Source organism: Tyto alba, unplaced genomic scaffold (genome assembly GCF_018691265.1).
Source record: "Tyto alba isolate M040663 unplaced genomic scaffold, T.alba_DEE_v4.0 Super-Scaffold_40, whole genome shotgun sequence".
Taxonomy (NCBI): Eukaryota; Metazoa; Chordata; class Aves; order Strigiformes; family Tytonidae; genus Tyto; species Tyto alba.
This window is the reverse complement of record NW_024881316.1, coordinates 51146860-51172082: the sequence shown is the minus strand read 5'-3', so window position 1 is coordinate 51172082 and position 25223 is coordinate 51146860. Positions and strand designations below refer to the sequence as shown.

Genomic DNA, 25223 nt, shown 5'->3' with positions numbered 1-25223 from the left:
CCAAGAGCCGCCGGCACCGCCCCGGGGCAGGGCGAGCCCGGCCCGCCCCCCCCCGCCCCGGAAAGAGGCAGCACTCGTGTATTTACAAAACGGTTTATTAAAAATAGGAAGTGATAGAAATGAGATGCAGGAGCAGAGCCGCCGGCTGGGCCCCGCTCAGCGCCCCGGGACGGGAGGGGGGGGACGCGGGGGCAGGTCCCAGCGCTGCCCCCGCCGCGCCCGCAGCCCCCGGGCCGGCGGCGCCGGGCACGGGGAGCGCGGGGCGGGCTCGCCGGGGCCGCGGCCCCCGGGCGCGCCAAGGGCCGGGGGGCAGCGGCTGCGCGGACCGAGTAAACAGAGCGCAGCCGGGGGAGGGGAGCGCCGGCCACCCCCGCTCCCACCGCCCGGCAAGGCGGGGAGGGACTGGTGCCGCAGGCAGGTGCGGAGGGGACAGGGCTGAGGGGCTGGCCCCTGCTTACCTTTAAATAAAAAAAAAAAAACAAAAAAACAAAAAAACAAGCATTTCTGTGCTGTGCAAAAGATACTTTGTACAATTCAAACAGAACAAACTCCATGCACATGAACGGGGCTACAGACCACCCCAAGCCAGGGCCCGGCTCCACAGCACCACCTGGCAAAATCCCAACAAAAACAGGGCTGGAAATAATACTGATGCGCAAAGTCCCCTTTAATAGGCGGGCAGGGAGGATTGTCGCTGAGCCCAGCCAGGGCACATGCAGGATGAGCTTCCAAGCACTGCAGCTGGGGTCTTGCTGATGCCCTACAGTGATGGACAGACACAGAAGGGGTCACAGGCAACAAAGCCACACTGGCCGCCTGGGAGCTGAGGGGTGCTAAGATGACACAGTCACTGCTGTCAGGGCTCCGTTCCGGGTGTAGTAGAACTTGCTGAATGCCTCTTCAAGTAAACAGGTAAGTCTGCTCTGGTCAGCCTGGGAAGAACAAGATACAGTGAGGGGTAGGCCCAGCCCACAAAAACCCAAGAGTTTGGCTGAAGCCTGCCAGGGCACGGCAGAGGGGGAGGGTGTGTAGCAGGGACATATCTTATTTCTCCTACCTCCCCAGCCAGAAAGTGACTGATTTGGCATAAAACATTTTAGAAAAGAATGCAGACCTCTATCCCTGCCTGAACCCCAGGTCTGCTTACCTCACTGATGAACCCAAGCTGGACCAGTTCAGCTGCCAGCTCCTGGATGTTGTCATCTGCAACACAGGGAAGGGTGTAAGTCCCAGGTCTGAGTGCACTGCTAGCCCCAGTGTACCAGAGAGCATGGGAAGAAAAGTACTTACTGGGCTGCAAATCACAGCTCAAGTGTCGATTCAACTTGTCTTCCAGTTTCAGCAGCAGTGTTAACTGCAGAGTAGGAAAGTTCTCATGAGGGACTGCACTCTTGCAGGCCGCCACAGCCAGCCAGAAGCATCCCCAGAAATCCCTATCAGCATAGGAAACAACCCCCTCCAGAGCCCCATGGGAGCCTGACACAACCACCACATCCAGCTCCATCCCAAACCACAGCCAGCAGCACCATCCTGTAGAGGAAGCCTGAAGCTGGGGTGGGCTGAAAACATTTGCTGTGTGACAGGTCAGCCACAGGCTGGGACCTGGACCCAGCTGTGGGCCCCAGAGACGGCAGCTGTGGCAGCAGTGGGTCACAGCAGGCACCAGCAGCACACCAGCATGCTGGAGCCCTGAGGTCTGCACAGCTGCCCTGGCACACCCCACACAGCGTGCTCAGCCAGGAGATGGGAACATACATGGTGCTTCACTCCCTCCTCTACTGACTCGATGTTGCACTGCATCAGCACCACCTGAAAAGGAAGCAGAGATGCCTGTGACCAACGCTGCTGCGCAGCACAGCTGCCTGTGGAGGGCAGGAGTGGAGCTCCCATCTCTCACCTTGCGGGTCTCCACCTCAGCAGGCTCTGGAGTCGGGGTTTTCACTGATGGTGGAGCAATAGGAGACTTCACCACTACCTGCTGGGGCTGCTGAGGTCGTGGCATCCCAAAAGCTGTGAGTGGGTATATACCATTCCTACAAGAAAAGAGCAGGGTCTGAGGTTATGCCTCTCTCAATTTTTTTCAGTCTCACACAGAGTTAAAGTTGCCCTTTAAAAAAATCCTCTTACCTTACATCTTCCAGAAACTTGTCCAGCTCCAATGCTGGAGATTGTGAGAAGCTAATAAATAAATAATAATAAAAAAAAAAAGCACTGAGGTTAGAAGTCATCTGACAGAACCATCCACTCAAGTCTCTTCAGATGCAATTTCAAATCCCTGTCTCCTAGACTGCAGGTGTGTCAGTGGGCAGGATGAATACAGATAGTTGCAGCCACCCAAAGGTGAGACAGACTCCAGTCATCTTGTACAGGAAGCAACCATTCATAGAAGCTAAGGTGAGGCAAAGATTTTAATTATGGCAAAACAGGTATCACCTCCCTGCAGAAAGTTGTCCAATGCAAACAATCATCTGGAAGCTAGCCCGGTAACACCATGTTCCTAGCAAGGTTTTCCAAAGACATCTGTTATACCAGACCCATGGAGCTCGTGTCCCATCTCCAGAAGAACAAGAACACTCAGCACTGCAAAGGCAAGAACCTCTGCAGCAGCTGGCAGCACAGTATGACCAGCCATATCACTGCAGACCAGGAACTAGAAACTACACCTCACATTAATGCCCTGCCCAAATATCTCTCACTGGAGTTTGGGATACTTTCGTTCTCTCTGTCATTTGTTTCCCAGATTGCTCATTCAGCTTGGTGGCTTCTTAATGTGGTGTCCCAGAGGAAGTCTTCCTACCAATTAATTCTTAATTCCCCAGCCTCTAATTCCACTGAACATTTTTCTTGCTGGTGGCTGATGGAGGGTAGTAAGCACTGACAACCCCTCCCCTTTGTACCATAACTTGTTGTATGCCTACTGTTCTTCCTCTTTCTCACCTTCAAGAACATACAGTTCCTCCATGGGGTGACAGTGATTTCCAGTCCCTTGGTGAAGTCAGCTCTCTGATCTGCTCTAGGACTGTTCAAAGGTGGCCGCTTTGTACACGTATACTGTACAGGTAACATCTTTAGATGTTTCACCCAACCACTGTAACCTTCTCTCCCATTATTTGGCACCCCGATATCCTATTTGCTCTTGTCTACAGCAGCACAGCAGTGCATTTTCAACAAGATGGAAATGGTATTTTTCTGTGGCGTTACTTCATAGCTTTCTCAGACAGAGAAGCAGTTCTTTTTTCTCTACAGCAAAGCCATTATTGTCTTCTGCACAGCACCGGGAATTAGCAACACCAGAACAGTCTACAGCGAGTACCTCATTTCTTTCTGGTTTTGACTAATGAGGAGACACAGGTTCTGCTACTTTACTGATTCCCCAGGAAAACATTTTCCTCATCACCCTAGTCAATTCAAGTTTTTTAGTGCCCACTTGGCCACAGGTTCTTTTAGACTGACTGCAACAAGAGCTTTGAACAGCCAGTCTTCCACGTACCACTGTCTTAAGACTGCTCTGAAGAACTTCAGAGATTAGCCAGAGACTGCAAACTGCCCAAATCCTGCCACGACCTGCCCCCAAGTGCTTTGCTGTTCCATCAGATCAGGTGTAGGCTGAACACCTGCCTCAGTTCCCCAGACCACCCTCCAGCACTTTTCAACACACACGTCTGTTACTTTCCCATCCTCTAGTAGAGTAGTAGTTTTCAGCAAAGTTTACTATTTTTTCTAGCAGCTCAGTTCACATGGCACTCTGATGAATCATCCAGAAATAATGGTCTCTGACATTTCAAGTCATTACTATGCTTTCTTTTTCCTTTTCCAGCACTTCTGAGGTACTGCACTACCAAAAAGCAACTCCCAGGCTGGCATGTGCCAGATAGCCAATCCTCTGCAGACCGAAGCCCAATATATGTAAAGAATATCTCTTGCATGGTTTTGGCTAGTCACTCCTTATCCTCCATTTTGAACCTTTAACAAAAAACATCCCAAAGGGAATTCATACTATTATTTACTAGCGCTATGAAGATAAGAATGTAAATTTTTAGAAATGTCTACATGGCTCAAAGAGCTTCTTAAATGAACAGTGCTTTTTTCCCTTGTCATCTTGGTGACTTTTGTTCAGTTGCCTGAGCATCCCAGAATGCTGGGCTACCCTGGAAGCACCCCAGTCTTTCCTGGAAACAGAGTATTGACATCTTAGTCTTTTCAGCTAACCCCTCAACTAGCCAAGATTTCATTATCCAAAATTTAACATCATTTTTTGGCACTCTACTTGCTCCATACATAGTACAGTCACTTACTTAGAGGAGTCCCCCCTATGGTTTAACTGGCTGCTGTGAGCTACTGATAGCTGCCCAAACAGCCCTCCCCTTTGTACATGGTAGAATAAGCTGCTCTGTCAGAACACCAAGGAACCATTTCTCCAACATGCTGGACTTCATTTGACAAGCCTGTGATTGGTCTGAGTCACTTTGCTGAACTGTTCAGTCAGGTTTTGCTAAGGACTGTTCCAACTACAGTGTCTTAATTTCCCACCCCTCCATCTGGGGAACAATTCACATCTCAGCTGCATGGAATCTGTTCACAGAACATGGGAGCAAGGTCTTCTTCCACTCAGAAGTTACCTTCCAGGGAATTTTTTGTGCCCAGACAGAGGGTGACTGCTCCTTCACCACCAGCACCACCAGCTCCCTTTTGTTTCCCCATTAGTGGTGAAATACCAACACTGACTTGAAGGAAGAGTCCCAGGCAGGTCTTTAGTGCTCACCCATGTGCCCTGGCGTCTGCTCCACACGCACATGACCAGCCCCCTCCAAGAACACCACAGGGTACTCACATCATTTTGACTCCTTCCCTGTCCGCATGATTAATCTCTGCCAACACTGCACTCATGTCAAGGTTTTTGGTCATTTCTTCTAAAGCATTTTCAGGAATCATATCTATTAAAAAAAAAAAAAAGTTAGAACAACTGCAAAATTCCTTTCCAACCTAAGAAAATCAATAAAAAGCCCAGAGGCTTTAGGGCTTTAAACTCCTGTGCCAGTCAGAGCAGGCAGGGCACCCTAGTCCTCTAGGCTCTGCAGTGACCACAGTTCTGTTTCACAAGGCCCTGGTCCCTGCCTATTCAGAGCAGCATGAAGTTCTCTGTTTCCAGGAAGCCAGTTGTACTGACAACTTAGTGAAGTTCTGCAGAATGTGAGATGTGGCACCCTAGGACTCCATACTCACGCTGATGTCCAACGATACAGTGAGCAGCCAGTAGCTTTAGTGATGGCACCTCAAACAATGCCTGATGAAAGAGGAGCTCCCGGGCAGTAGGACGCTTGCCAGGGTCCTGTTCTAAACACTTCTGAATGAACTCCTGAAAGACAAAAATTACATGAGACCATGTGCAGTGCCAACATATCTGCAGGGGCGATGATCCTTCTTCACTCACCCTCTGCAAGGGGTCCTCCAGCAGCTGGATGGCACTGTTAATGGCCTCCTGGGGCACGTAAGACGACTCTCCATTACCCTGTATTTCCAGCACTGCCATCTGCAAACACAAAACAGTGCATCAGACTTCACTGAGAATTACTGACTACACTGAACAGAGCTCAAGGAGACCACTGCCAGGGGTGAGATCACAACAGCCAAGTTGTTTGGTGCTATTTAAGGTCACAGTTTGTGGAGGCAGAGAGAGAATGACTGCCTCGTTATGATAGCTTGTTTCTAGTACCCTAGCAGATTGCCAGGGAGACCTGAAAACTATGCCAGCATCACCTTAGACAGTGAGTATCTCTATTTTGAATCTCATGATCCATTAGCCTGTACTTCTGCTTGACAATTCCCATCCTCTAATGAAGCAGTAACTGTATCACTGCCAGAAGCTGACAGCATCCCTCCTGGCCGTATGAATAGCTCTGTATTACAGGCAGAAAAGCAAGCACACACCACCATCCAGAACTGGCTCCAACCAACACATACACAAACTCCCAGTTAGGAAAGGCTGTCAAAAGATTCCAGAGAATGTCTTAAGATTCAACTCAAGTTTTGCTTCCTAAAATTTGTGTGTTTCCACAGTTCTCTTCCTGCTTCACTTACGGAATGTACAGTACAGGTTGAAAATTCTCTGTTGGCTCTTCCCAACAATTCTTCCCAGAAAACACTCCTGACGACAACTCCCATTTCCTAGACTTGGGCCTACTGATTGCAAGGACAGAGGAACCACTAAGCTGCTAAGATCAGGAACATCAGATTTGTGCCTGACTGCAACCAGCACCTCTATCAGGTGGGGACAGGCTGGCCCGGTAAAGTTATGGACTGCATCTATCCTCTCCTCCAGACACCACAGAAAGAACAGGTGCTCCCCCCAGAAGGGGAGTTGTGTTCTCCATGTACATTAAGTACAGTTTCTACTAGCGACTGTTCCCACCAGCCCGTGGGTCAGACTTCAGAGCTGGCCAAGACCCACTATATATAGCAAATTATACATTAGGAATTTCAGAAAGGACTACACATCACTGAGCTATTTACTACTTAGTAAGCCATTTGAGGGAGCCTTGATAGGGATTCCCTCCAAGGCAAAGCACATTTGTCTCAGAGGACAAAATGCACTTGTTACCAAGCTAAACCCCCCATAACCACAGCATCTCCAGACAGCCATCTCCTTCCCTCAACTTCATTCTCTCTCTGTCCCATACCCAAAGCGTTCCACACTCACCTCCAGTGCACACATTCCAAAGGAGTAAATGTCCACAGCAGTGGTGACGTTGGCAACTTCTGTAACACAGAAATAACACTCAGTTATCAGTCCATCCCTGCATTCAGCAGTACCAGCAGGACCACCTCTGTATCAGACTATGATAATCCCGCAGCCTTCTCTCCCTCCTCTGCTATCAAAAGACAGAGGAAGCATTTTAGGCAGGCAACTAACTCAAGACTGTTAATGTGACATATGTCATGAGGCTGTAGCTGAAAACAAGACACAGAACAGCTTGGAACCATTAGTAAGGCCAACAAAACCAGGCCTGCAGTTGTAGCCACAGCATACCTCCATATTCTGGGGCAAAGAAGTGCAGGTTCTTCTGCTCCTCACGACACGTCTTCACGTGGTTGTTAATTGTGTCCGGTGCCACTAGAAGAAAGTCATGAATGCTTAAGATACAGGAAATTGTGACCCATCCCCAACTAGATGCTAGGGAACACATGCAACTCCAGGGCCCTCTGGTGCCCAAAGGGGCAACAAGGTGGAGTTAAGTTGGCTCTTCACCAGTCCCTCATCTCAGGTCACCTGCCCTGATATATTTCTCCGTGGTTTCCCTGGATGCAGATCAACTAAGGCAGCTTAACATTACTCTTCAAGAGCAAACCTAGAGACCAGAACTTCTGCTAAATGGGAAGACAAGCCGGGAAGGACTCCCTGTTGAAGTGTGAGTCCTGAAAGCACCTAATTTAAATCAGATCTATAGAATTTTTCACATGCAACTCTGTAACAGAAGCCCTAGAAACAGCCAGAAATGCCATGATCAATGCAACTAGCCACCACCTCAAGGCTCTAGGAGAGGGAGAGACCTACAAAGAAACTCTTCCACATATCAGTGGTGCCAAAGTGCCTCAATACAAAAGTCAAGCAAAGCTGCTGAATGAGGAGAGGTGACCACTCTGACAGTAGAGGCTCCCCAGCAGCCAGCACCTCCACAGCAACAACCACAAACCATTCAGAGAGCTATGGGGAGGGAATAACTCCCAGCCACAAGATCCACGAGCAGAACACAAGTATGGACCACCCCCCCCCCCCCAAAGGTAAGCCTTTGGGACAGCCACCTCTGGAAAGACTGCAAACGAGACTCCAAAACTAAGCAGCTGGCTCCACCAGAGAGAAACACTGAGGTAGGCAGGGAGCACAGAGTCACCATCACATCTGAAGCTCTACTTCCACATCTGAACATGCCCAGTCCCATCTCTCACTTTGTCAACCTCCTGGACAATTGCAATTGGTCCTGGTCTGTACTGCTACAATACAGGCTTACATGGGACGTGCCAAACCGCTTGTATTTTTCCAGGTGTTCCTGGATTAGGGCAGGACACAACAAAGATGATTCCTAGTTCAATGAGACTGAACTAGTTCCCAGCCTCAGAGGAGATATGTTCTTTGGGCTATAGTCAGACAAGAAGGATCTTCCCTGGTAACTCAGCTCAACCTTGCCGTATAGAACATACCAAACCATATTATCTTATCTGAGCACTGGAAATGGAGTTTGTTCCAATGGCCAGCATCTACTTTCCCAATCAATCGTTCATAAGTAGTTTGCTGCTTTTTGGTTTTGTGCTAACTCTGGAACTGTAATTGTCCAGTCCTCTAATGTCTTTCTGTGCTTCTGGAGGATATCCTGACTTACCGCAACATCACACATTCCCCACATTTCTATTAACAGCCTGAACACTAATGAGATCAATGCACAAGGGAATCCAAAGCCCTTTGGTGAGGCAGCCCTTTTTCATCTTCTACCCTGTCACCATGCGTCCAGCCAGAGCCTGACTTGCATACAGGTATCAGCCAAGGTTTGCCCAGCACAAGTTCACATATTGGGCCTTCTGAAGAGATTTGCAGACATCAACAGTGAAGAAGTCCTGTTACGTTCCTTCTGTCTATGGGCACTATCTACCCTAAGTAACCTACTGTGTATGTCTGGTCTATAAGTGACTATAAGAGAGGAGGGGCTATGTCAGGTCTTCTCCAGCAGCTGGATTTCCTCATCATTACTGCTCTTTCCTGTTTCCTTTCTAGTAGATGTTTTGGCCAAGGAATCAAGATCAGATTTAACAGTACTGGCCCCTGCCACTTACATGTAATTTATTCTTTCTTACTTCAAAATAACAATTCATCACTGTACCAACAAATAATACTGTCAAATGAGATGTTGCCTTCTTTAAAAAAAAAAAAAAAAAAAAAAGGCAAAAACAGAAGCAAAACCCCACCACCACACACACACACACACCTTTCAGAACTTCTGCTGGAGACTTGCAGGAACTAAAATTAATTTCACCTAAATCTACAGTATAGCACTGGTGGGCATGAGGGGTAGAGATAAGGACAGCTACAGCTCTATGAAGGGCCAGAGGCTGATCACATCCAGAAATACAGCACTGCTGCAGGTGTACAGCCACCTGAATACTGTCAAGTTTGTCATCAAGAACGAATTTTTCTTCAGTGTCCAGTACCATTAGGATTTTGGCACTCCCTTGAGACCTAGGATGTAATGCAATTACAGGATCTTGCTGATCTCTAATGTGTTTGTTCCCTGTTCACAAGAACTATTATTTCATCCCAGGTTTTGCAGAACAGGGTATTTAAGACTTCAGAAACCCTTCTGCTTTAAAGTCTGTATTTTATCTTTTTTTTTTTTACTAGAATACTGGATGTCTTTATGTAGCATGCAGTATACATGAACTATCAAACAGATGTTTTTGTGACCCTTGCTAAACCTAACAACTAGTTGGCAACTTTATCTTGCCAAGCTGGTGAAGAGGGCTTTCAACTAAAGTTGACAGGAGAGTAGAACCTCAATCCATCCCATTTCGACCAGCTTGATGCCAGCACCAGCAAAAAATGCCCAGCGCCTGGAGAGGGGTCACAGGGCAGCAGGAGAGCACCTGAAGAGCAGCACACATGAGTTCCAGACAGTAAGTCAGCTTCATCGGGGGCCCAACTTAAGGGCCCCTTTGCAAACGCGCGTAGCATGGGGAATAAACAAGAGGAGTTAGAGACACACGCATGCCTGCAGAGCTACAATCTTATTGGCATCACAGAGATGTGGTGGGATGGCTCCTGTGCCTGAAGCGTTGGAATGGAAGGGTATAGGCTCTTTAGGAAGGACAGGGAGGGGAGACAAGGTGGGGGCAGGTGTCACCCTCTATATCAATGACCAGCTGGAGTGCAGGGAGCTCTGCTTGGGGATGGGTGAGGAGCCAACTGAAAGCTTATGGGTCAGGATTAAAGGGAAAGCAGGGACAGGAGACATTATAGTGGGGGCCTGCTACAGGCCACCCAACCAGGAAGACCAAGTGGATAAGGCCCTCTATAGACAGATAGGAGCAGCCTCACAATCACAAGCCCTAGTCCTCATGGGGGACGTCAACCACCCTGATATCTGCTGGAGGCACAACCCAGCAGGCCATAAGCAATCCAGGTTGTACCTGGAATGTGTTGATGATAACTTCCTTCTCCAAGCAATAGAGAAGCCAACAAAGAGAGGTGTTATGCTGGACCTTGTCCTCTCCAACAACACAGGGCTGGTGGGGAACATGAAGCTGAAGGGCTGCCTTGGCTGCAGTGACCATGAAACGGTGGAGTTCAAGGTTCTCAGGGCAGCGAGGAGGGTACACAGTAAGCTCACTACCCTGCACTTCAGAACAGCCTTTGGCTTCTTCAGGGATCTGCTTGGCAGAGTAGCATGGGACAAAGCTCTAGAGGGAAGAGGGGCCCTAGAAAGCTGGTTAATACTCAAGAATCACCTCCTCTAAGCTCGAGAGATGCATCCCAACAAAGAGGAAGTCAGGTAAGAACGCCAGAAGGATGCATTGCTGAGCAAGGAGCTCCTGGACAGGCTCAAACACAAAAGCCAAATTGAAGCCTACAGAGGGTGGAAGCAAGGACAGGGAGCTTGGGAGGAATACAGAGAAACTGTCCAGGCAGCCAGGGATCAGGTTAGGAATGCCAAAGCCCTGATAGAATTAAATCCGGCCAGGGATATCAAGGGCAACAAGAAAAGCTTCTATAGGTACACTGGTGATAAAAGGAAGACTACGGAAAATGTGGGCCCTCTTTGTAAGGAAACAGGAGACCTGGTTACTTGGGATATGGAGAAGGCTGAGGTACTCAACTTTTTTGCCTCAGTCTTCACCAGCAAGGGCTCCGGGCACACCGCCCAAGGGGCGGAAGGCAAAGGCAGGGACTGGGAGAATGAAGAACTGCTAACCATAGGAGATAGATCAGGTTTAAGACCATCTAAGGAAACTGAAGGTGCACAAGCCCACGGGACCTGATGAGATGCATCCATGTGCCCTGAGGGCACTGGTGAATGAAGTGGCTAAGCCGCTGTCCAACATATTTGAGAAGTTGTAGCAGTCTGGTAAAGTTCCTGCTGACTGGAAAAGGGGAAACATAACCCCCATTTTTAAAAAGGGAAAAAAGTAAGACCCAGAGAACTACAGGCCTGTCAGTCTCATCTCTGTGCCCATCAAGATCATGGAGCAGATCCTCCTGGAAACTGTGCTGAGGTACATGGACAGTAAGGAGGTGACTGGTGACAACCAGTATGGCTTCACTAAGGGCAAATCATGCCTGACAGATTTGGTGGCCTTCTATGATGGGATTACAGTGCTGGTGGATAAGGGAACAGCAACTGACATCATCTACTTGGACTTGTGCAAAGCACTTGACACTATCCCACACGGCACTCTTGTCTCTAAATTGGAGACATTAATTTGATAGATGGACCACTCAGTGGATAAGGAATTGGCTGGATGGTCACACTCAAAGAGTTGTGGTCAATGGCTCGACGTCCAAGTGAAGAGCAGTGATGCATAGTGTTCCTCAGGGGTTGGTACTAGGACCAGCGCTGTTTAACATCTTTGCTGGTGACGTGGACAGTGGGATTGAGTGCACCCTCAGCAAGTTCACTGACAACACCAAGCTGTGTGGTGCAGTTGACACACTGGAAGGAAGGGGCGCCATCCAGAGGGACTGGACAGACTGGAAAGGTAGGACTGTGTGAACCTCATGAAGTTCAACAAGGCCAAGTGCAAGGTCCTGCACGTGGGTCGGGGTAATCCCAAGCACAAACTGGGCAATAAGTGAATTGAGAGCAGCCCTGCAAGGACTTGGGGGTGTTGGCTGACAAGAAGCTCAACATGACCCAGCAATGTGTACTCACAGCCCAGAAGGCTAACTGTATCCTGGGCTGCACCAAGAGAAGTGTGGCCAGCAGGGCTAGGGAGGGGATTCTCCCCCTCTGCTCCGCTCTGGGGAGACCCCCCTGCAGTGCTGGGGCCAGCTCGGGGGCCCCCAACAGCAGAAGGACCCGGAGCTGCTCGAGCGGGGCCAGAGGAGGCCACGGAGATGCTGGGGGGGCTGGAGCAGCTCCCCTGGGGGGCCGGGCTGAGAGAGTTGGGGGGGTTCAGCCTGGAGAAGAGAAGGCTCTGGGGAGACCTTCGAGCGGCCTCCCAGGGCTTAAAAAGGCACTTAAGAGGAAAGCTGGGGAGGGACTTTTTACAGGGGCATATAGTGACAGGAAAAGGGGTAATGCGTTTAAACTGAAAGAGGGGAAATTTAGATTAGATATAAAGAAGTCATTCTTCCCTGTGAGGGTGGTGAGGCACTAGCACAGGGTGCCCAGAGAAGCTGTGGCTGCCCCTTTCCTGGAAGGGTTCAAGGCCAGGTTGGGTAGGGCTTTGAGCGATGTGTTCTAGTGGAAGGTGTCCCTGCCCATGGCACGGGGGTTGAAACTACATGATCTTTAAGGTCCTTTCCAAACCCAAACCATTCTATTATTCTATTACATGCATGACAGCCTCTGACTACCAGGAACTAACTAGATGATCCAGGGATATAAAATAAGACTCATTTTATAAGCCTTCCATTTGTTCTGCTTTTCTTATCAGTACGACGGATTGTAAGAGTAAAGAGGAACCCAAAACCCACCTTCAGCTACGCAGTTCTGTACAAAGGTCTTGCAACCACTACCAAATCCTGTGTGTAGGCGGCCACCTGGCCAGGGCCAGACCCCTGCAGAAGGGCAGAGGCATCAAGGCCTGCCCCGAGGGAGAGGCACTGTGTCAACTTGCAGAATTCCAGCACATGCCATCAAGTGTTGGACCAATGTCATCAGGCACGGTACTACCCAAGGCAACACTATCCTGTCAAATGTGGAGCAGAATCAGCAAAGTACAGACATCTTCCAAACGATGTTTTGATTAGTTTCATTTTCCAATGTGTCTTTAAATACCGTTACTACCATGTGTTGGATGGCAAGGGCCAATTTACTACCCAGCCATTCTGTCCTTTGCTTCTGGGCCCTGTTTAAGAACAGCCAGTAATCAATCACAAGAAGGCACTATCAACAGAAACCTTAGCCAGTGATGCAACATAGATACTCCCATACCAGAAAGGCAAGCACAGTGGAATTCTAGCCCAATCTCTATCTATAATGGCTGTCTGTGCCTCATTAAGGACTTGATAATAAGCTTCTCTGCATCCAGGTCCTACAAACATTTTGCAGTGTCACCAGCATTTCTGGAAAGAGCTGGGCTTGCACTGGCTGTGGCAACTTGCAACTCAGACTCACAGAAAGGCAGTTTTGAATTCGCCATTGTAAGTCATCCAGGGACTTTCTCCTCTCTGATATTCTGATCCTAGCGCTTCTGAACTTACAGAGTCCCCCTGGAATTCTTCCACATGTTTTTCTGTCCCTGTTGCAGAGACTGGCTCTGCAGCTGGGTTTGATTAGCCCCACTTGGCAAGCCTTTTTGCTGTTCTAGCAGTTTGTATCACAGCTCACATGCAACTTGGCTGGAAGTCACATGCATAACTGTACTCTGTTAGTGCAAGATTATGGATGATCTGTTATTGCAAAACTGAAGCAAAGCAACAGTAGAGCAAAGGCATACTACTACCAGATTATTCACTGTATGCCTTAGAGCTAAGCAGAGACAGCCTTGCCAGGCACACATCTGTTCCACTCATCACTGACAGCAACAACCTGCTATTGAAGTCAACTCTGAAAAACTCGCTGCAAACATGTTAAATGAGGCAGACAAAAAAGCTATTACACTTCATGACAGTATTTCAGAAGCTGGGACAAAAAACTTTGGGTTTGGTCTGGTCTAGTCACTACTGTAGATCCATCACCGTGGTGTGCAAGCCACTTAGCACAGATAAAGGCTTGAGAGAAGCTTTGCTTGAGCATACATTTTAAAACAAACTCTCAACTGTACAAAATAAGCACACATACTTTAAGGTACCTCTGACACAAGCTCTTCTGACTGATTCACACATGGTTGCTTCCTGCCACCCATTACTCTACCTAGTGATGATTCTTAATTCTGTGAATGATCAGATGCATGAAGGCTAAGGACAGTTATGTTAAGCAAGACAAACAATGAAGGTCAATAAGGGAAAGCCTGATCACCAGCATTAACAACAAACATGCCTTTCTCAGCCACAGAGAAGTCAGCAGCAAGGAGGTTAGACTACAAGACATAGCACCATATGAGTGATGAGTCTGATAGGTAATTAGCAAAGCAAAGATGAATTTTAGAAAAGGATTCAGCCAAATATGGTGTTCATGCAGGGCAGAAGATAGGAAGAGATGTGAAATACAGTATAAGCCAACTTGCCTTTGGCAAACTGAACTCAATCTGACAATAAAAACTTATATAGAAATAATCAGCATTACCAAAGGAACATGGAGAGCTTGCTAGACTTCTCAAACCCTCAAGGACATGCTAGAGCAAAGAGCTCATCAGACTAAACAGACAGCTCATGAGAGCACCCCTTGGTCAGGAGTGCCAGCCAAGAATGTACTTGGTGGTTTTACTTCCCAACTGTCACCAGTGGCAGGTTTTAGCAGAGATGCCCAATCACACACTGACTTTCCCTTTTAGACACTACATGCTGCAGAAGACATTTTCCTCGTCCTGTGTCCAATTCATACCCATCTTTGTTCTGCATTCAACACCTCTTCCTTCCAAATAGGAAGGACAGTCTGCCCCACAGTCCTTCCCTTCCTCCTCAAGTAGCCACTGAACCACTCAGTCTCTTGCAAACGTCTATGCATTCTCCAAAACAAGAGTATCTTATGCCGCTCTTCTACCAAAGTGGTCAAGTACGCTGTATTTCAGATTTCAGCAGGCTTAGAATGCAGAGGAAAATAAGATGACAGTGGGAAGGATCAACAACTAATATTTAAGATTAGTCCCAGGTTTGCTATGAAATCCAGCAACAGGGGACAATTAACCACCTTACACATGCTGCCTTGTGCCAGAACCACGGGGACCCAAAACCAATCAACTAAATGCAAGTCCATCTGCTTGCAACTATAAAGGGATGGCCACAGAGCCAGGATAGGTATGAGGCCACATTATTATTCCCCCTTAAGCACTCATATGCTCAAGACTTTTTCACCACTGCAAAAGACTGCACAAAACCACAACATTTCACAGTTCGCTTCATTTGCACACAAAGATGACAAATGCATTTTTATTAGGGAGGGCAAAAATCTAAAAAAAAGAAGCAACTAGGAAGCTATTGGAAACAAAAAGAAGCATGCAGCCATTAAACACTAAGTCAAACAGGAAAAGCAGTGGCAGATTTAAGCTGATCACAGAATACAAGCATTCTACAGCCCTGCGGATCTCTATCAGGGATTGTAAATGGTATCTGCAAAGTTATTTGCAACACTGAGTTACCAGAAGCAAGAGGATTTTAGTATTTTTAACAGTTGAATATCTAATCAGATAAAGTGGCAAAGAGGTTCCATATATGAAAAGTTCACTACATACAATTTCTAGTGCCACGTAACAGCTCCCCAGCCGCCTACATCATATTTATTATCACCGCATCCATTGACACTGCTTCTGAGTAGTGTAACTAATCTCTGCCTAAAACATCACCCACATTTTACTTCAGAGAAAATACTGCTGAAGCAGAACCGTTGTACTTGCAACAGAGAGCTGATATCATACAAAAACTGATGCACTTAGAGAGGTATACCTTCTCCACAGAAATTAATATAGAATCATAAAATCATGGGATAGTTCAGGTTGGAAGAGACCTCTGGAGGTCACCTTATCTAATCCCCCCTGTTCAGGCAGGGACACCCAGAGCCGGCTGCCCAGGACGATGGCCAGACAGCTTTGGAATAGCTCCAGGGACGGACACTCCATCACCTCCCTGTGCAACCTGTGCCTGTGCCACCCTCACACTTGCCACCCTCACACTGAAAAGTGTTTCCTGATGTTCAGAGGGACCCTCCCGGGGTCCAGCGGGTGCCCGTGGCCTCTGGTCCTGGCACTGGGCACCACTGGAAGAGCCTGGCTCCGTCCCCTTGGCTCCCTCCCGGCAGGTATTTACAGACGTGGATTCAACCCCCCGGAGCCTCCTCTGCTCCAGGTTGAGAAGCCCCAGCTCCCTCAGTCTCTGCCCAGAGCGGAGACGTTCCAGCCTCATCTCTTCCCAAGAGAAATACTCCAGTCCCTTCAGCATCTTAGTGGCCCCTCACTGGACTCTCTCCAGTATGTCCATGTCCCTCTTGTACTGGGGAGCCCAGAACAGGACCCAGCACTCCAGGGGTGGCCTCACCAGCACTGAGCAGAGGGGAAGGATCCCCTCCCTCAAACTGTTGGCAAAATTTTGCCTAACACAGCCCAGGACTTCATCAGCCTTTGTTGTAGGAAGGGCATGTTGTTGGCTTATGTAAATATGAAGGCACACAAATGAGAGGGAAAATGATCAAGCTGTGTCTGTGTTAGATTTCTTGAAGTGGTAGATGATATTTTTATGTTTAAGAAAAAAAGCATTCAGAGTTTTAAACTCACATGCTTGACCATGGCCTTTACAAAAAAGCAGAAAGCGGGAGCAGGCAGGCAAGACCACAGACACAAGAGCAGATAAAGAGGACCTGTAAGATAAGTACCTGTCAATCCTGGTTGCGTGCAGGCTCCTAAGCAGGGACTTAGGAGCTTATTAGCACTTTATCTGGAAGAGTTCATGATACAAACAATTTCATTTCAAACAAAGTGTATAGGGAGATTTGAAATCTGCACACAAACCCAAGTTTTAAGTGCTAGAACAGAGGAATGAAGGTCCTACAGACCAGGCAAACCCCTGTTTGGGTTGCATCATTTGACTGCAATATAGTATTTATATCAAAAAGATAAAGGGGCAGCAGGACTGCCATTCTTCCTCAGTTCTTTCACAACTGAAATGGCAGGGCAATAATTAACTGCAGTAGCCTCACATCACAGTGCAAGAATTACATGCAATCAGAAAACCAAGAGACATTCACTGAAAAGCTGCTCTGAGGGAATCTTTTACTCCCAGAAGATGTACACTGAAAAATAAAGTTCTCAGAAACGTGACTACAAAAACTGTGTGTTTTAAGCAGCTCTGCTTAACAGAAAATTGGGTGTTACTGCTTAACAATATAAATGTGTATTTGATTAAAATGCAATTAGGGTCCACGTGTTTGAGTATTTCAAATTTAACTTCCCTGAATTTCAGACTTCACCTCTCTGATTGCTGTTGTTTCATAACATGCCAAAGTGAAGCTGCCCAAATGACCATGGAAGACAAACATAAAAGCTCACCCCCTGAAAGCAGAAGCTAGAGTGAAAACACTACTCAGCCCACATGCCTCAAGGCCTAAATCACAACATTGTCTAGGTTGGAAGGGACCTCTTGAGAATATAGCTCAACCCCACTGCTCAAGCAGAGTCAGCTAGAACAGATCACCCAGGACCATGTGAGGTTTGGTTTTGAGTATGTCCCGTGAGAAAAACTCCACCACCTCTCTGGGCAACCTGCTTCAGTGTTTGACTACCCTCACAGTAAAAAAAAAAAAAAAAAAAAAAAATTATTCTTGTGGTAGGTGGAACTTCATGTATTTCAGTATGTGCCCATTGCCTCTTGCCCTGTCAGTGGGTACTATAGAGAAGAGACTGGCTCACTCCACTCTCTCCCATCAAGTATTTATGCATATTGAAACAATACCCCCGAGGCTTCTCCTTTCCAGGCCAAACAGTTTCAGCTCTTTCAGCCTTTCCTCATATGGACAGATGCTCCAGTCGCTTAACTGTCCTCGTGGCCCTGTGCAGGACTCACTCCAGTAAGTTCATATCTTTCTTGCACCGTGGAGCTCGTACCTGGACACAGCACTCTAGATGCTGTATCACCAGTACTGAAGAGAGAGGCAGGATCACTTCCCTCGATCTGCCAGCAATGCTGTTCCCAACACAGCCTAAGACACTCTCAGCCACCTTTGCTGTCAGGGTGCATTGCTGGCTCACGGTCAGCTTGCTGTCCTCCAGGACCCCAAGGTCCTCATCTGCAGAGCTGGTTTCCAGAAGGTTAGCTCTGAGTATGTACTGGTACAGGGGGATGTAAATACCTGAAAGATGACTGAATACAAACTTAGCAAGAACCGGCATTAAGGAGCCTTCTAAAATGCTAATGTTCCACATGCCTTCAAAGGACCCCAAAAGGAAGGGACACGTGCAACTAGTGTATTGACATTAAAGCAGGTAAATGAAGACCTAGATGACTAGAAAATACGTCCCCTGACACATTCTGGAAATCCACATAAAGGCAGAGAAAAATTACAATCCAGCAATGCTGAAGCAGCCAGCACCTTCAATGCAACACAAAAAGAGTAAATTTGACCACAGAAAAGGCAAGTTATCGTAACCTGGAGCACTGAACTGGGAAGTTTAAACCTTTTTAGAAGATCCTATTTCATTGGAAATGACAACCAGGCTAGAAGATAGTTGTTTTCTGGTGTTTTCATGAATGAGATGACTCACAGCAGCACAAAGAAGGTACACTGAGCAAGGAAGGCAAAGCACATGAAGCAAGAGCCAGCTTTTAAAACTTCTGCAAAATAAAAATGAGAGTTTATTACCATCACAGCACAGCAGGAGGTAAATCTGTTAAGTATGCACTCCACTTGGTGACTGCAACAAGGCCAAAGACACCACCAAAAGCACACACTAAATCATAGCACACACACATTCAGTTAGGTGTTGGTTCCAATTTCAGAAACAAACTACAGCAATTAGAAGCTCACCGATTGTCACTTATCCAGGACTGCTCCTCCTGGATTGAGATTTGTGCTTATATACAAAATTAAGGCAGCTCTCTGGTAACCATTTTTGCCATTCTAGTAAATAGCAGCTAGATCATGAGACACCTGTCAATTTATTACAATTAGAAATTAACCTCACGCTATTCCACACAGTTTGTTCAATGGAGTTTCTGAAGAACAGTCCACAAGAAGAACCTTCACTTTATGGCACGCTTTTACACTACTGCGAGTCTCAAAGACAACCTAGACCAAGGTGAGACAAAGCCTTTAAAAAAAAATAAAAAAAAAAAGAGTAACCTGCATACCACTTGGGACTTTGAGATATTCTGGGCAAAAAAAAGTTCCACTCAAAACTATTCATCTGCACAATCTCATTCCCAACAACACCTGTAGTCAGAGACAAACCTTCTCCTCTGCTTGTGGAAGTCTGCCTTAGTTTTGCCAGTTTGTAAGCAACTGAAAATGTTTGGCTTGGTAGAAGGGATCCTTGACTCTACACATAAAACTGTAGGACTAGAAGCTAAACTACATAAATTCATGTTAAATCTTCCTAAATGAATACCAATATGGGTGAAAAAGCTTTCCATTTTTATGATACATTTTTCTATGTCCACTGATTTCAACTGTCGATTATTTTTTCTCTAAACCACACTTGCCTTAGTTAAAAAAAAAGCCAGATCCAAGATATAATTGTAACCCCCTATTTTATTTCTGCATCACCTACTGAGTGTCTCAGGTGCCTGTTAAGGATGTGAAAAACAGAGTGACAAGTCTTTAAATATCAGGTAAAAAAAAAAAAAAAAAAAAAAAATCAAAGAGTAAAGTAATTACTAAAATTAGTTATGAAAGCATGTCACTCACAACCTTATTAGCTCAATGCTCAAGCAAAACAGGAGCTTTATAACCTGTATTTAGTGTTTTCAAGCCCAAATCACTGTTCAAGTTCTAAGCAATTTCCAGCTCTCACATAAACAGCACATAAGTGATACAACAGTACTGTTAAAACAAATTCTCAAGGAACCAGCCAAGAAAGCTCAGTATATGAAGGCCATATGGTGCTGTTTCAGCACAAGTGAGATACCACAGCATCTTCCTAAGCCTGGAAACCATTGGCTGAGGCTCTTTTTGCCTTGCCTGAATGAGGGTCTTTTGTTCTGCTCACAGCAGTGACTTGATTTCTGGAAAACGGCTTGCTAGTCTGAAGCCTTGCTGCCATCAGCACGACTGAACCTATGCTGAAGCCCAGGCTCAGGCATGTTCCCACGCCAGTCTGCTGCTGGTGGGCTTCCTCGCCTCTCCCACCCGTCAAAGGCAGCCTGCCACACACAACTGCCGCAGCCTGACCCGCCCAGCCTGGAACACTCTAGTGAACAAGCCATCCCCAAGGAAATCTGCCCTGCTAATGCCACAAACCCTGACTACATCAACTTCCCCCTCAACTACCTAACATCTCTGATTTAGCTGTTTTGAGAGAGCCTCTGCTCTGCAGAGCAGCATGCCACATCCTCCTCCTGCAAACACTGAGAAGGAAGCACCGAGCCCATCTGGACAGGCCTTTCCCTTTTCACCACTTCCAGCTGACAACTGGTAGGTTCCCAACTCAAGAGAAACAAACTCTAACCATCAAGAACAACTCTAATGGCAAAAAAAATAAAATAAATAATTATTTTAAATGTAAATGCTGTGTTCTACTTGATAGGGTTACAAATTGCAGCACTCAAATCCTTCACTAGCCCCCACCAGCCCAACTCCCTCCTCATATACACATTCCCCAGAAACAGAGTTTTGTCTGGGGAAATATAAATAGTAAACCTTACTTCACAATCAGGGACTCATTTGGGTGGGATGGCTCTCTGGCCATCAGGAGCCAGACACATTCACTGAAACATTCATCTCAAAAACAAAACATCTACGGAGTTAAAAACTACAAGCAAGCAATTGGATAGCCAAGCACAAAGCGAAGGCTAGTCCAGGTTTGGTGCCCAGCCAAGTCTAGCAGAGCAGTAGCAGGAAAGAGCCTAATGTATGTGGAAAATTCAGCTGGAAAGAGCTCAGAACAATGCATCCACTTGGCTTGACATGCGGGACCCGGCATGCACTAGGGTCCATGGACTAGCACGCTCTAAGAACAGAGGAAGAGAACTAACAACCGGGAGACTTCACAAGGGGCAGCGCTCCCTCTCTGTAAGGCTTTGGCTGAGAGCACGAGGAACAGTTTGCATCCCAGCACAGAACACAAGGTCTCAAAGTAGGATGCACCTAAGCTGAACAGTTTTACGTACCAGCCTTATAGCAAGGGAACACTACATAAATAAATTAGAGAGAGTGTGTATGTTTGTGTGTGTTACAAATATAGATATACACACACACACATATATATATAATTATATATATATACACACACAAAAATAAAATCATGTACATTACATGTATAGTGGTAGTCACATCACAGGAGTGGAGAAGTTTTCTCACCATTAGCAAATATCCTATGAAAGACTGTTGGTAACAGAGCAGCCCGTAAGCGGGAAGTAAAACAAGATAGAAGTCAATGAGTTGATGAAACAGCAAGCACTTAACATTGATAGAGACAGCTAGGTCAGAATCGTGGCAAAACACAGACAAGACTGAGCATCTGGCCCTGTCTCCAGCCACCTTTTCAAAATAAATTTAAATAAGGAACATCAGTGTTTCTAATTGGGAACGAGATTGGGCAAGGGAGTCAAGACATCTCTGACTAAGCAGAAGATTATGGCCAACTCTGAGGCTAAGCAGCTGGAAATTCTGCACTTTCTGTTAGTACTTTGCAGTCCCTTAGCACCCTCATCAGCAGACAACTACCTTTCTCTACATCCCAGCAGCTTCTCCTGGGCATGGATCTTGGCAGCAGAACCCATACTTACATGCCTGCCCACATAATTTAATAGCAGAGTTAATACTAAGTAAGACTCAGTCTCCTGGCACCTTGGCCTGGAACTGAAAAGAGACTCTGGACAGGCTGAAATTAAATATATAACCAATCCTAGAGGTCAGGTATGTTGAAGACAGGAGAGCATATGCATCGGCCAAGTGCCTGGAGGCAAAATTTGGAAATGCACTGGCACAACACTAAGCTTCCCCCTATGCTCTACTGAAGTCTCACTCGGCACACGCTAACACGTTGCCATGTCTCCGGCGCACCAGAAGACATTACAAGACACTCCTGTTTGAGGCCTCCGTTATGTTGGGGCACTCTCAAGAGGTGCCCAAGAGGATTTTTAATTCAAACCAAACACCTTTCCACCCGTGACTGGTTCTTACACTCCCAGTGAGAATTACAAAAAGCATCTCCCAACATTGCTTAACACAAGCAAGCAGCAGCATCAAACACCCTGTCTAAAATCATCTGTCTCCCTTTGCACTCACTTTGACCTGTCACAGTAAAACATCTTGCAGCATGATCCCTTCGCAGGTCCACCTGTTAGACAATGCAGATGTGCACAGATGCAACATGGTGTTACATGTGGATCCTGTGAAAGAGTTACGCAGAAAACCACCTGGACCTCTCACAAGGAATGTTTTCATCTGACCACAACTCCAGAAAGCAGCTGGAACATTCCCATCTCTGGAAACACCAGGGTTTAAAAACTGTAGGTATCTTTCATATCCTCATCACAAGTTCTCCAAAGATCCCCACTCATTTGACATTTCCTTCTTAAATCTATTAACCCTGCACTTTATGGCACTGACAAAAAAAAAAAGTTAGTAAATTAATGGATTATGGATGGCTTTTGCATTTAAGCAGTATGAGAAATCTCCCTCTTTCCCCCTCCCTTTTTCTTCCACAGATGACCCCCAGCATACAAAGTTTTCATCCCTCCAAAACTCCATGCAATAAAAGCAACACCCTCCTCCTAAACTAATCTCTTTTCTTCCTGCAGTGCACAGGTGGCTCTAGGAAAAAAAAAGACCGATCCAGAATTACATGCAGAACAAGAAAAACAGTGGTCAGTCCTGCTAGTGCATGTGCTTCTGCAATCTGAAGTAGCAGCAAGGAGTGACAGGCAAAAGGGCTGCTCCCACACCTAAAGAAGTGTTACAGGAACAAGTACCAGCCACTTCCAATGTGACAAGCCACAGCACTACTCTTCTAGTACCTCCTCACCTGGCAGACAGAAGGATGTTCTGCAGATCACACTAGCAGCTTCTTTTCCCCAGATTTTTGCCCCACATTCAGCAAGTATTATCTTTTGGTTAGAAGGAAGAGGAGCTTTCAGGCATGTAACCCAGAATGGTGCTGGGGACAGAGAGTGTATCAAAGAGCAGATCACAGTACACTGAATCATTGCTCCCCTTAAATCCATGAGAATGATGCCCCACTTCTTTTAAGTAAACACAGGAAAGTTTTCAGGTACCAGACAGCTGTAAGAAATAACTGCATGAAGCAATCAACATGGGCCTAACATTGCCAGTGACTCCAAAGCAGCTATGGCTCGAGGGCCCGAACATGAAAACAGCCTGTCTGGCTACTGCACAGTCAGCAGTATTAGAGAATCTCAAGCTCGAGTACAGCCAGCAGTTCTGATAACATAGTTCTGACTTTCCTTGTAGAGTAGGCAGTACAGGAGTAAGAATATATTCTGCAACACTGGCAACTTTAATTCCAGCTTGCACTGCAGCCATAGCTTTCACATCTGGATTATTCCTCTTCTGACCACAAGTCCACTTGTGCTCACTTCCTCTTTTATTTAAGAAAGGACCAGAATCTCCCAGATAAACCCCTTCACTTCTGAACACAAGGTGAGCAAGGCAGCCTACAACTGTGGAGTAGAAGGAAGTTTGCTCATTAACTGCAATTAAGCACTGCTCCTGCACAGTCACACTCCCAGCATGTGTCGTCTTCTTGCTGAGGATACAGTAGTTACAGCACACAGACACCTTCTCCTCTTTGAAAGGGCACACTAGTCTAATTGCCTCGGTCCCTCCAAAGGTCTATGGAATTGGAGGGAGCAGGCAAAGGTGTGACTGTTGAGGCAACTGTTTGTGACCCACAATCAAAGAGCCACCTTTCCTCTAGACACCCTCTGAATGAATGGCACCACTGGGAGTCTGAATGCTCTTGAGAACGTCACACTTGCTGATTTGCAGATCTTACCTCCCTCTGGTAAAAAGCCATGGCTCTAGATAACAACTTCAAGTGGTTTGTTTTTACAAACAAAGTGCTGGCTACCAATCAAAGAGATTACAACTGTATAATACTTCTAATTTAAAACTAGTAAGAGAAGGATCTCTTATGTACTCAAGTCTACAATAGACTCTCCGTAAGTGGCCTGAATAGAATGCCAGGAAGCCAGTTGTGTTTGCCAGCATACAGGTATCAGATATACACAACTCTTGGAAATTTCTTCCACCTGGACAAAGTCAGGGAAAGATAATAAAGTGAACCCCATGATGTCATCAGCCTGTATGAAGAGCAAGTCACCAGGTTTATATGCAGATAGAGAACTGAGTGTTCTTTCTGCCATGACCCAGTCTCCCTGGGTATAAGCATGTATCAGAGGTTTGTTACCTCTGATGAACAAAGACCCCCAATTCTGGAACAAAAAAACAACTCAAGAGTTCTCCAATGGAAAGAAAAGCCACAGAGGTCTGTAGTTTATGAAGAGAGGCTATTTTAAAAGGACAGGTGAAGCAGAGCATTCTTTCCTGTACACTGTAAATATCAAACAAAGAATTCACACAGACGAGAGTCTACGAGGCAGCAAGTGCACACTCCTCACGTTTGAGAATACTTGCAGAAGTTGGACGACAGAGAGCAAAGCTGTCACTTGACAGGTTATGACAAGCTACAGCATAATGCATCCTGACTGCAGGCAGATTTTGAGACGCATAGGTATAGCAAAGATGTACAAAAACAAAGTATGCAAGGATGCACTGCTTCGCCAGAAAAATCACTACCTAGTTATGAAATAAAACATTTCAGTACAGGGTGGCTGCCTGAACAGGACACGTCTTTGCCAAACAGGCCCAAGGCAAACTAGTATCCTGAAGTCCAGGCCAAAGTGAGCGATGCTGGATGAGGATGACAAGACAAGCAGCTTGGTGCAGTCAGAATCTATAAGCCTGATTATAAATGTTGGTTGCTACAAAAAGCACTCGTGTGGCCTCAGTGCACACAGCTCTCCAAGCTTCGCAACACTGGGAAGAGAACTCTGTGTATTAACAAGAAAAAGACTGCAGAGCAGATGAATCCAAGGATAACGTGCGTGTAGAACTGGAAAGTTTCAGCACCATTTCTTGGCTCAGTCCCTTGAGATCAAAAACTGAGGAAGGGGGTACCAAGGGAAACAGTATCCACTAACAGTTCTTCCTGTGCCTGAACGTGTTTCAACCAAAAGTGAATTCTACTAC

At 46.5% G+C, this 25223-nt stretch overlaps 1 protein-coding gene across 2 annotated transcripts in view; it reads right to left on the bottom strand.

Moving 5' to 3' along the window:
- Positions 1-77: 77 nt before the first annotated feature.
- NRBP1 (nuclear receptor binding protein 1) overlaps positions 78-25223 on the bottom strand; it is a 44631-nt gene continuing 19485 nt past the window's right edge. The window contains exons 8-19 of one of the 2 annotated variants that reach the window (XM_033007318.2): positions 21309-21332; positions 7028-7111; positions 6698-6756; positions 5432-5530; positions 5224-5356; positions 4832-4934; positions 2128-2178; positions 1898-2033; positions 1756-1809; positions 1291-1354; positions 1148-1203; positions 78-932 (exon numbers count right to left, since the gene is read on the bottom strand). In XM_033007318.2, coding sequence (XP_032863209.2) covers positions 834-932; positions 1148-1203; positions 1291-1354; positions 1756-1809; positions 1898-2033; positions 2128-2178; positions 4832-4934; positions 5224-5356; positions 5432-5530; positions 6698-6756; positions 7028-7111; positions 21309-21332 — 962 coding nt within the window. In that variant the 3' untranslated portion in view covers positions 78-833. The remainder of the gene's footprint in view (positions 933-1147; positions 1204-1290; positions 1355-1755; positions 1810-1897; positions 2034-2127; positions 2179-4831; positions 4935-5223; positions 5357-5431; positions 5531-6697; positions 6757-7027; positions 7112-21308; positions 21333-25223) is intronic. The other variant, XM_033007320.2, reaches the window with a different exon arrangement.